General features: G+C 44.0%; 1 protein-coding gene across 1 annotated transcript in view; it reads right to left on the reverse strand.

The window, feature by feature from the left end:
• Window positions 1-12,555, reverse strand: part of CNNM2 (cyclin and CBS domain divalent metal cation transport mediator 2) — a 120,319-nt gene that overhangs the window by 16,487 nt on the left and 91,277 nt on the right. The window contains exons 3-5 of the mRNA XM_027738640.2: window positions 5,662-5,799; window positions 3,367-3,536; window positions 417-510 (exon numbers count right to left, since the gene is read on the reverse strand). Coding sequence (XP_027594441.1) covers window positions 417-510; window positions 3,367-3,536; window positions 5,662-5,799 — 402 coding nt within the window. The remainder of the gene's footprint in view (window positions 1-416; window positions 511-3,366; window positions 3,537-5,661; window positions 5,800-12,555) is intronic.

The following is a 12,555-nucleotide window of genomic DNA, read 5'->3' on the forward strand; positions in this document are numbered from 1 at the left end:
CTGACAGGAGCCATCGTTTTTCTGGCACTGCTGCCCTCCTTTTCCTCAAGAGAGCTTTAGAAACAAGACTGGTAAAGAGAATCATCCCCAGATTAACCAGGCTGTTGTTCCTAGCACCACTAGATGTCCCTCTGCCACTAATTACTTATTCTTGTTAATTCACTCTGTTACCCTACCACTGCCACGAGCAAAACTACAAAGCTTTCCACCAGTACCAAGCACATCCCTCGCTAGGGCCAACACTCACATCCTCTGGGAGCTGGCAAGCCGCTGCCAGCTGCTGGGTTCCACCAGGGACACTGTGCCAGGTAGGCAGCTTTGCTGGCAAGGAGGCACCATTCACATCAGCCCCTTGGACACAGCGGGGCAGGATTGTGCAGGAGCATGTTCCAGAAGCAGAAGGTGAGAGGACATACCTGGTGATGCTGTGAGGGCCATCACCCCATAGTAGGAAAAAGCACCAGCTTCAAACTTCATCCCCTCTTTCCCAGCCTCCACTTCCACTTTCCCCTGTTAAGGAAAAGGAGAGAGAGCTGCAATTAAAAGGGACCACAGGTCTCAAGGCACAAGACCAGACTTGAGCCCTGAAAGACACTTTTGTCTGACATCCCTAAGCAGTGTCATGGTCCCTTTAGTTTGTAATGGTGCCTGAACAGGGACAGACCCTGAAGGGCAACAGGCTTTTGTGCCCTGAGCTCCCCTGGTCTTTGGTGCCCTGCAGCAGTGTAAGTCTCTGCAGAGGAAAGGATCACCACACAGCTTCAGGTTGGTACCACTGTCCTGCTCCCAGTGCTGTCAGGCTGCTTTCCCTTGATGCAGAGTTAAAAAATACTCCTCCAGGAGCACAGCAAGCTTATATGTAGCACAGTCATCTGGGGATCTTGAGACACAGAGACATTCTGAGCCACAACTCACATTCACACGAAGTCCCCTCTAACACAAACATAGGAAAGGGAGATGGGAGACAACATGCAAGGAGGTTGTCTGCGATTCCCATAGGAACAAAGCCCTTATTCCTGGAGAATCAGCCTTGGGGCTACTTTGGTTTTCTTGGTTTCTAGCAGTTTTCCATATTTCAGCATCCATAACTTCAGATCCTGCTCTTTTACAGAGTCTTACCTACAAAGGACCCTCAGTGCTTCCCAAACTGTACAAAACTACACTACCATGCAAACGGCACCTGTTTCTGTTGTAGGCTAAACCAAATGTTTATCATGTCCTATGCAGGACTCCAGAACAGAACCCATCATGTCAAACGTAGCTGTAAATGTGCCAGTTACTCTGGTATACAAGCAGCCAGAAATAACTGGCTTCTTAGTGGGGTCTGGTTTCCACATCCACCCATCCTTGCTAGTACTAAGACTCACAGCACATCACTGCAGACAGAAGAAATCTCATGAAGCTTTCAGGTTGAACTACACAAAAGTTGGAATTTCAGGCAAACAACATAATTACCTGCAATGCTTTCCCCCTCTGTTTAAGCTGGAAAGAGCAGACAGACTGCCCATCCCAGGTGTACTAAGAAGATTGAACATCACCCAGATGCAATCAGGTCAAAAAGAGTCTAAAAGGTAGAATTTATTTCTGTGTTTATTTCATTAAGCTGAATTTAGAATAAACAATCATGCCTTTAAATTTACAACACTGGACTGGGGCAGAAAGAGGTGACAATGAACTCAACCTGCATGAACCCTGATACCAAGTCCATTTGTCTAACTGTCCCAGATGAGAAAACCCACAAAATCTGCCTAGCAGGAAGAGAGTGCCCAGCTCACAAATCCACTTTCCTGCTATCACAAGCAACAACTTCATATAATCCCTTTTAAAACCAATTTCACTCCACAACACAAATAAGTAGCTTATTTCTTCATTATAAACCTTCCAGAAGGTACGATTTAGAGACCCAGGCAAAGACTGGCTACACACAAGAAGAATATACACTTAATTGTGTATTGGCATACATTTACTGTGAAGGCATTCTTGGTCCCTTAATGTGAGAGAATAAGTCCAAGTCCGTTTAAGTAACAAAAGCAGAGTATTTATCCCCTCTTGATCCTGGCAGAACCAACCTCGTTACCATTTTTATAGCATGTACCTCCTGCAACATTCCCTTTTCCAAATGCATTATAGACCTGGCACACTGTGTTTGCTAAATATTTATTGACCGTAGAATAGCTCAGAAAGAACTGATTGTTCTTTTTGTATTGCCCATGTCCTCCATTTACATCTTTGCAGCATTACATCAGAAGCATTATCTTGCCTCTGGAATATTTCAGATTGCAACAATTCAGCCCATAAGAAAGAGCAGTTAAAGAGTTACAGTGGCTCCTCAAACTCTTGAAAAAACTGATCCTTTTTAAAAAGAGAATTACACTGAATCCGCAATATAATATTCTGGTGCTTTCTTAACTGTTTATCATTGACAGTTTAACTCCCCACAACTTTCTCTTTTTAAGGCCATGTTAAGATTTCAAGCCCTGTGTTAAAACTTTAGCTACAATGCTTGTACTTTTATAACCAAAACTGATTTTCAGTTATGCAGGATGGATAAGCACCTTTCCAGTACAATCTCTCTTGAAAGACTATTCCTGCTCAAATGGTGCTAGATGGAAGTTTCTGTGTAAAGCTTTACTTAAGCTATTCAACCATTCCTGACAGGTATCAAAACCTGTACAGCAATCCTGTACAGAACATGCAGAAAACAGTCCTTCCACATCACCTAGGGCTCCAATCTAAGAACCACACAAGTGCAGGAACCTCAGGGTAGGGAAAGGGCTTGGATGCCAAGGTTCCCAGGGACTGAGAGCGCCCCAGGGAATGCAGGGGCTGTGGCAGGAGGTGGCATCAGTTCCGTAGATGGAACGAGATCCCCAACAAAACCTGCACTTCTTGCAACACCTCAGGTACAGACTTCAAAATTGCACAGAAAAATGTCATTTCTCTAAACAGTCAAACTCCCAATGCCCCCTTTTGCAAAAGGGAAAAGCACAGCAGAGAAAACATCCTGGTCAAAGTCCTATGATGTGTCGTTTTTTGCAACCCTACTCTCCAAACAATGCCAGCTGCACACAGGGATGCCTTTGCATTGGCTATCCTACTCATACCGAAAGCATAAGTAATTTTCAACAGATGATTGGAAGTGGTAAGTGCTTTCTATCCTTCACAACTGGTTTAACTGAGGCTGAAAGCAGCTGCATGAGCTCTTCAAGGTTGGCAATAAAGGAGGCAGCAGCAGTTCCCAGCAGCCATACTTCCCTTCCCATGTTTGAAAGAAGCCAAACTTCAACAACTGGAAGAGGTTCCCAAGAGAGGGATAAGTCAGGAGATAAAGGGTTTTGCAAATATCTACATAACCACATGTCTGACCTGTAAAATGAGAACAAAGTAGTCGACGGGCTTGTTTCGCTGGTAGAGGTAGTGTTCTGGGGCTTTCTTGTTCTTCTCATCGTATTTCAGCTCCTGGATGACGTTGGGATGTTTTAGCAGCCTGAGAAGGATCTTCTCTGACATCTGGGATGGACCAAATGCTTCTACTTCTATAACACAAGATACAACGTGGCATTACACCTCATATGGCTGGCAAGAAGTTAGCAATACTCATTAATAAGCATTTGCCTATAAAAGACACACAGATGCAGAGAGATCCATTATGGAAATGCAGGCTTCCTGTCTTTTGAGACTGTTAGATTTGTAAGGGGGGGAAAAAACCCACAGTAACATCCCAACTTTCGTTACTGATGTATTTTTCGAAACAACCAAAAACCATGTCTTCATCTGAAAGGGAAAAGAAAAGGACAGCTTTGCCCTCTTGAGAGTTCAGAGTCACAGTTGTAACGGCTCATTGCAGAGTTGTAAAAATGGAAGAGCTTTAAAATTGGGGCACAGAGAACCTCTGAATTTGGTTTTTTCCTTCCCTAAAAGTTACTAAAGTAAAAGCATTTATTGTACTTAAATAAAACTTAAAAAAAAAAAAAAATGAATCACTGCTTGGGACCTAGAAAGTTGCTCTAGATAGATGTTCTACATAAATCAGACACAATTGGGGCTGCCACGGTTCATATGGGAAGAGTTACTCAAAGTGAGAGATAGTGCAGGTCAGTTCAAACCACGTGGGATTAATTCCTGACACACAGAACACATTCTCTATCTACTTGATCTTCAGTGTTCCCAACAGGAGCTGTTTGAAGCAGAAAGGCTCGTCCTTGTGTGGTAGAGTGAAGCCAGGGATGACGAGGTTTACACATGCAAATTGATAAGCTTTCCCAACACCTCATTTCAGAAAAAGGACCGTTATGACCCAGTACCTGTCATCTCCTAAAGATACTGTTCTCGATTTAGAACAGAGAAACCAAAACTGTATCTTTCATCTTATTTAGCAGTGGTTTCACAGACAGATCTGGATTTAAGATACACAATCCTTTCATCCACAAAATAAGTAGAGAAGCAGCACTGTAAGAGTATGTCTGTTGAGCAGGTGCTTAGGGAACTCCATCAAGTCTTGTACACTACATGAACAGTGCCTTGCTTGCTGTTAAATCCGCATCTTCCTGTTGAACTGCTTCCTTTCAAGGACATGCTCACGTGCACGTGAGCCGTAGGAGTCCGAGCCTTTTAAGGAATTACTGCCCCTCAGCTGAGATGTGATAACCGATCATGTACATTTTTCTTTCAAGTCACAGAGGCAAAATAAAGCATGAAGGCAGACTAGGAGCACCTAGGCAGGCAGTTACTGCATCTTAGAGGAGGGGAAGTACTAATTTCCAACTGGAGCTGACAAACTTGAAACAAAAAAACTTTATAATTTTCCACCCATGAATATACGTTGAACATAGCAGCGAAAGACGCCCGTCTGAAAGGCCTGAGTGTGAGAAGTCTTTATATGTCAAAGAGAGACAGCATGAGCAATAGGAAGGTATTTTTTCCACAAGCTCTCCTGTTAAAAGGTCTCATCTCTGAGGTGAAGGGACCAACTTTGCGACGAAAGGCAATATCAGCTGCAAGAAACCATTCAAGGCCCTGGCCTCTGCCTGTTTTAGCCCACCCAAGGGCTAAAACATCAAGGTGTTCTGGGATGGAGACAACTGTCCTCTGAAACCTGAAGTCATCAACGGAGGTCACACAAGCCAGACAGAAATCCATTTTAAAGAGTACAGTTCAACCACCTGTGCAGTCTGCATTAAATGTGTCAGGAGAGTTTTTCACTTGGAGTCAAAAAGTCTCATGGAACAGGTTTAGACCTTCCTGCAAAAAGTCCAGCATCTCTTTCTGGAGAAGGCGCCAGAGTGCAATTACAGTCAGCTGGCCAGTGGTATCGAGTCCTCTTTGGTTTGTTCCCTGAGCTCTTCCTAATGGGGTGTACTTGCTAGTCGTTAATCTGACGGACTCTAGACATGCAGTGCGGCACTTGGCATTCATCCTTACCTTTCAGACCAATTTAAAGTTACTGGTCCACCCCTGGTATATGTCTCAGAGGGTTCATGCCGACACTGAACACAGGAGAGGAGAGAATTTAAAAAGAAAAACACAACAGTGGCATTATTTGTCACCCCACAATCCAGCCTCCCTTCCCGCCTATACTGTCCCACCCACCTCACCGGCCTTTGCTCACAAACTGCCTCCGAGGCTCTGGCACGATTGCAAAAAAAGATAACCCTCACTTGCCTGTTGCCAGGAACCGGTGCATTGCCAGGAGGAGCTGCGGTGATATTTTAACCTTCATCTCGCTGTCTGTCTGCTTGAAGGCAGAGAAGTCCTGCTTCCTGTCCCGATGAGCTACTTTCTTTTTCGTCTTGTTATCAGCTGGGGAAGGGAGGGTGGGAAAAGAAAGGAAGGAAGCAATTTCTGTTAGAACGGGGTCCAATACGAACCACACTGCCTGGAGTCAGCCAGGATGGCCACCCAGAGCACAGGGTGCTGGCAGACCCCTCTGCAAAGCCCTGCTCATCAGCACGCAGCACAAACCAGAAACAACCAGTGGGCTGTGAAGCTGCGGGGCCCTGTCCTGCAGAGCCCATCATCCACAGCCTCTGTCACCCTGATGGGGGAAAGTCTCTGCTTGCAGACACCTGATCGCAGAGCGGCTCTGCACGTTACACGTGAAGTGTGTGTGCATTTCCAGGTGGGGAAGAGGAGTCCTGCTCAGTGTTACTAAAGATCTAAAGGTGTTGTTTTGTAAAAATAGCTGTGACAGCTGCTTTTTCCAAATACGTTCCCTAGAAAATTCCCAGCAAGCACACAGAGGAAATACGAAATAACTTATTTCTTATGCTGTACCACAGTTTCATTGACTCTTCACAACTGCGGCAAAATCCACATGCCTTTGGTTGAAGTAATTCCCAATGTCTAGAATATGCAGGTTTTTTTGTCCTGTCCAAACATCAGCAAAGGCTGGCAAAGTGTACAGCCAGGAGGTGGGAGACTTAATTCATCTGTGTCTTAAAAGAGGTTCTGTGGTGGGGAATCCCCATTTGTGAAAAACAACATGAAAGCAACACAAACAACCCAGCAATTGTCATCCACCCACTGAGCTAATCTGCCAAAATTTTTAAGAAACCAGGTAAGCAGAGAGCTATGGGTATGCTGGAGTATGGTATACATCAATTCCAGGGAGAAGAGGTCTCTGCTTAGATGGTAGGGTCTTGCTCTTCTCTGCTGACATGGTGGCAGTGTCTATAAGCAGCAGAATACCGTCAAATAGCTCTGAGCTCCACTGTATAGTGCAGGAAATCCAAGTGTTGAGGCAATTCCTGTGAGCCCCTCAGAGCTGAGGCACGGCTCAGGTTCTAGGGCCTTAGCAGGGAAAAGTCCTGAGAACACTACAGCTACTTGTCTATCAGACCCTTAGTCAATTGGTTTAAAATGACTGTACTTTTCAGGGACCACAGGTAATTCTGGTACATTGATTCACTGCAGACAATTTGGGCAAGCACACAAAGACGTGTAGGTGAAGCTGAGACTAAAACTTTGCACATACTCCCAGCTGCATGTTGCCAGATTTTGGGTTATGCATGCAAAGATGATTAAAGTGATGCACTGTAGCAAGGAAGCCCCTGAGATCTGAAGTCCTTTACATGTTCAAATATATTCTACAGACTACATACATCTCAGAGTGGTGGAGTTTGAGGATTGGAAATGCACATTACTGGTAATTTATATGTTTCTAGATTTTCCCAAGTCACCTAGTCTTCTAGATATAAATACATTTAGATCCTCAACTTCCCATGGACAAGCCTGTACTACAGGACTATCACAGACTAAACAGCAATACCATACTGATAGTAACTTACCAAGTCTGGGTATCTTGAGCTTATTCTGTGAGCAGTGCAAATCAGAAAATTTGAGACACTGGCTCCCAAGCGCATGGAGAGGAACGATGATGACCCATACCCTTTTTCTTTTTTTGAAACCAGAAGCCTCTTACCCTAATAGTACTTTATCCAGGACTTTGGATACATCAGGGACCACACCTTCTCTTCCAAAAGCAGGAATAGAAACCACTCAAGGGAGTGGCTACACACTAAAAACAATCCCTGCCTTAGAAATGTCTGAGACAGAACTTATCTTGAAGTTACAGGAAAGATGGATACCAAAGCAATAGAAAGTGAAGAGGAGAAAAGTCCCCTAGCTGTAATAGGTAAGAAGAACAGAAACTGTGTTTTTTCTGAAAAGCTCAGAGAATGTTATTTTTAAAGTGCTGTACCTGAGAGGCTTTCATCACAAGGAGATCCATCATTGCTCTGTTCAGAGAGGCAAAAATCACCACGAGTACAAGTTTAGGCCCTGGGACAGGGAAACATCTCTGTGCATCTCCTGTGGATAAGCTGTACCTCTGCAGGCTTCACATTGCATTTTTGGTACCTGAAGACAGGGCCAGCACCACACACGGGGAAAATGCCTTAAATCTTTCTGTCTGTATCAGTCATCAAGGTAAGAGACCCAGGCTCTAAATCAAATGATGGGTGATTTCAACTCCTCCTACTTTTTCTTTGGCAGGTTATCCAGAAATCTTCCCTCAAGAAAAATGTTACACAGTGAGAGCAGAGCCACATGGCTTAAAGCCACTATCTTGGCTTATTTTTGCAAGGGATGGTCTTAAATTGTTCTTCGCTATCCAAACAACTTTTGAGCTTCTTGTATGAGATAGGAACCAGGGATTGGATTGTGACAGATGTAACTGAATATGGACCAGGTATTTCCTGCCTGTCCCTTCTACAGTAAGTGAGATGGAGACACAGGCACTGAAATTATCTTGGCACGCTGAAGTGATCTCTGCTTACAGAGTGCTGTGACGCTGTTTGGCTCTGCAACGTGAACAGTGCAATGCATGAGAGATATTCTCACTATAACTTCTGGTGAGATATCAACACATATTGCAACCATCTTCAGTAATTTCTGGGAATACTTAGACTTTTCCTTCAAATCAAAGGCAACAAGAGCTTCTGATGAGTGAGAGAACTCAAGAGGAGTGATCCAAATACAATTAAGACTGTGATCTCTCTTGTAATATTCCTGAACTTCGAGGTCTGATGCATAACATGAAAAATGATTGCATAGACTTCCCTGAAGGAGCCAGCTACAGAACAGGGAGTTCAATCCTCAGATCACCAATTCAGTTGGATGGGCAGGCAGGCTGCAGGCTGACAGGTCCTGCAAATGCACCGAGGCAACGTTCTAGGAAAGTTCCTATTCTCCTCCTGAGTTCTTTGTCTTTAGGACAAAGGATACATCTGCAGTGAGATCCAGACAAGCCAAAGAGGACAAAAATATTTTATCAAATGGACGTGTGGCTCTGTCCAGCACACAAGAACTGTACAAGGACAGAGACAAGCAACTGCTTGAGATGGACATTTATCAGATACTCCAGGAAAACAAGGTACAGTTCCCAGAGGACTAGACTTGTCCATAGTCGGTACCAGGATGCCTAGTGCAGGCAGTCAGAGGTAGAGGCCAGAGTCTCACTCTGCACACCTCATGTCCTCCTCTCCCTCATGCTCCCAGTGATATTCACACTCAGGTTGACAGCCTATGCCCCACACACTGCACAGGGTTTTTTAAGCCTGTGAGATTGTTTCATTTTAAAAGAAAGGTTTAGGAACTAACTAAGGCAGTTTTGTCAGTTCTTTCTGTCCCTAGCTGGGAAAGCCAAGTTTCCCTGTGTATCACTCCTATTTAAGCAACTGAAAGAAAGTCAGTGGGACAAAACCTGAAGCACTTTAACAGCCTAACATTGTTTCCCATAAGGATGCAGCTCCTTCAGCCTACAGGTGCTAGACAGCAGAAGGTTAGCAAGTCCATAGTCCTAATGGTAAAAGCATTATTTTCTAACTGGTGTCAATCACCTTGGTGTATTGAAAGATTAGATTCCAGCTATTGAAAGGTCTGTTCTCCTGATGTAGGATACTGATGTACACCAAGCTAGGATCTGTAGGTCTTGCTCGACAAACTGGTGTTGCATAACCTTTTCTACATTGCTACACTTCCACTGGATGACAGTGGAAATAATAGGGCAAACAATTTTTATTCCCGTAGCTCCACAGTTTAAATGGGAGAAGTGATACACATATCAAAAGAAGTGTGACGAGCAGGTTCAGGGAGCTGATTCTCTCCCCTCTATTCTGCTCTTGTGAGATCCCACCTGGAGCACTGTGTTCAACTCTGGGGCCCCCAGCACAAGAAAGGCATCAACCTGTTGGACCAAGCCCAGAGGAGGCCACTAAGATGATCACACGGCTGAAGCACCTCTCCTATGAAGACAGGCTGAGAGAGCTGGGGCGGTTCAACCTGGAGAAGAGAAGGTTCAGGGGAGACCTTATAGCACCTTCCAGTACCTAAAGGGAGCTTACAAGGAAGTTGAAGAAGGACTTTTCACAAGGGCATGTAGGGATAGGACAAGTGTGAATGGTCTTAAGCTGAAGGTAGGTAAGTTCAGATTAAACATTTGGAAGAAATTCTTCCCTCTGAGGGTGCTGAGGCACTGGAACAGGTTGCCCAGAGAGGTTGTGGACTCATTCCCAGAAGACCAGGTTGGATGGGGCCCTGAGCCCCCCAAGTCCCTATCCATGGCAGGGGGGTTGGAATGAGATGATCTTTAAGGTTCCTTTCAACCCCAATCATTCTATGATTCCATATATTTAACCTACCTGTTTCAACAGCTGTTTGGAAATAGAAGTGTTCGGTAAGATGGAGTCCTCCCCTCAGAGAAGCAACTTCCCAAGGCTAAAAAAAATTCATTAGGTGAAAGCTGTAAAAAGCTGCACTGCTGCAGCTGCCAATAGAGGGACCCCAAACCCGGCACGGAATGTCCCTGCAGCATGGCCTGGCCGGGGGTCCTGCTTGCCGAGACACACAGCACAGGGGTGGGGATGTACAGATTCTGTAAGATGATGCTTACAACCAGCCTCTTCATCCACAACACTCAGAACACATGCACAAGGGTGTGTTAAGATATTTCAGTTGTAGAAAAATCCTAGATTTTACTTGAGGCAAGCCACCTCTGAATCTGTATGCATGAAAAACAGCAGGATTCCAGTTGCACTAAGGTGATGATTAAACTTGCCTTCAAGCAGAAAGAGCTAAATAAGACAGGTCACCAGTCAAACCTGGATCAGAAGGGTGAACAAGCAGCCTATGCAGTCTGAGGCCAACACAGAACACAAAGTTTTCTCTACTGGGCCTCTGAGAAGGTTGCGAAATGCTCTCCCACCATGACTAGAGCCGTGGGAGTGCAGGACAGATTCCTGTAGTGTGCCAACCATGAAAGAAATGCTCCAACTTTCCAATACTAAGAGCCAAACACACAGACCCACTCTTCATGACACTGGTTGAGATGCAGTCAGAGTCACCCACCTGTGTCATGACAGAAACCTCTTCTCTCCACCCCCTTCAGCATTCCCTATACAAAGTCTCATGCTCAGAAGTACTCAGTCTACCCAGATGCTGACGGGTCAGATATATTTAATACTTTTTTGTGTTCCCATCTTCTGCTTGCTCTCAACATCTCTGCAAGCCATAAGACATGGTAGAATAGAGCCATCTGAAGAAATACATTTATGTGGCAAGCAACCTCCAGAAGTTCAGCTGCAGAGCCTCAGCAGTGAGAGCAGCTTTCAGCAAAAACTGTAAATACACTATTGCTTCTACTCTAATGCAGTTCAAATAGATTTTCATGGAAACAACAGAAAGGCACAGCTCCAACACCAAGGTCAGCCATTTTATCAAATTTCAAGTTTCCATCAAAGCAAAACAAAACATTTCTAAAACTTCAGAACAAAGTGTAACAGCGCTGCCAAAATTTTTCATAACGTCTAATTTTAAGTAAACACCTAGTACAGGGCAAATCAGTCCAAGGGTTTCAAGTTGGCTTGATCTGAGCTGAGCAAGGCAGCTTGATCTAATAATGAACAGCATCAGAGATGGGGTTACTAGCCCTGACACTCTCATATCAACACCAAAAATGAGCTGACTTAACACATCATGGACAGTAAAGTACCTTCAGTGAACCCAAAGTATGTTTCCATTGTTCCCATCACTACACCAACTGGAGGTGGTTACAGCACCTCAATCTGCCCAAATCCAAAATCTGTTACACTTTCTGTGATCCTCACAGTTTCTAGGGATTTCTGCTCTCTCCCTTACTGCTACAGTTTCCTTCAATTTAAGCAGTGGAATGAACTTCAGTACCTCATAAAGAAATTAGGAGTTCACCTCTCACAGTACATAGCACGATTCGCCCCCCAAAATTTTGTGCATCCTCCAGGAAAAGCCTAGAAAGTTTCCTTCCTGTTCTGAACCAGGAATTTTCAATAGTAAAACCTTCCCAAGAAGGAGAGTTTTAAGTGAACTCAATGTTCACCAACTCTATTTTGTTACTCTAGGAAGCCTTCAGATAGCAAAATTAAATTCCCATTTCCTTGCTCTCTAACATGCTATTAATGGACAAAGCTTTTTTTGTCCTGAAGAACAACATGGCATAATCCATGTGTTTTCTCTTAACAAACATGGGGGGGGAGAACATTGAAAACCATATGCGGTGTCTTCACTCATAGAAACACGAAAACACCTCAAAGGTAGACAAAGATAGGATCTTTTTAGAGTATAAAAGAAAGTCTGAATTCAGCCTGTAAAAGCATTATGCTGTAACTGATTAGCCCAACAATTCATTTGCAAAGGTATGAAAAGAAATCAATACTAACTGGACTTCTGTGATTTGTATACTGATTAGACTGTTCAGCATATCACAAAACACAACTGTGATTTACACGAACCTTTGGGCACATAAATACTGGTAAAATACTAACCAGCTACAGAAAGCAGTTCAGGCAAAAACAAGTAGAAGTATGTCTACCCCTGAGTGTAAAGTGCTCATCAGGAATTTGGCTTGGAGGGAAGACAGAAGATGCTTGCGTTGGCCTGAAAAAGATGCTGTAGAAACATTCCGATCCCTTTCATGAGGAAAGAAGAAGAAAGCAAAGGACAGCTGAAGAGTGTTAAAGATACTTAAAATTATTATTTCTACTATAATAGGATCTAAAGACATCCTTGTGCTGCACGCAAACA

The sequence above is a fragment of the Pipra filicauda genome, unplaced genomic scaffold (genome assembly GCF_003945595.2).
Source record: "Pipra filicauda isolate LSUMZ 115617 unplaced genomic scaffold, ASM394559v2 scaffold85_size2586006_pilon, whole genome shotgun sequence".
Classification (NCBI taxonomy): Eukaryota; Metazoa; Chordata; class Aves; order Passeriformes; family Pipridae; genus Pipra; species Pipra filicauda.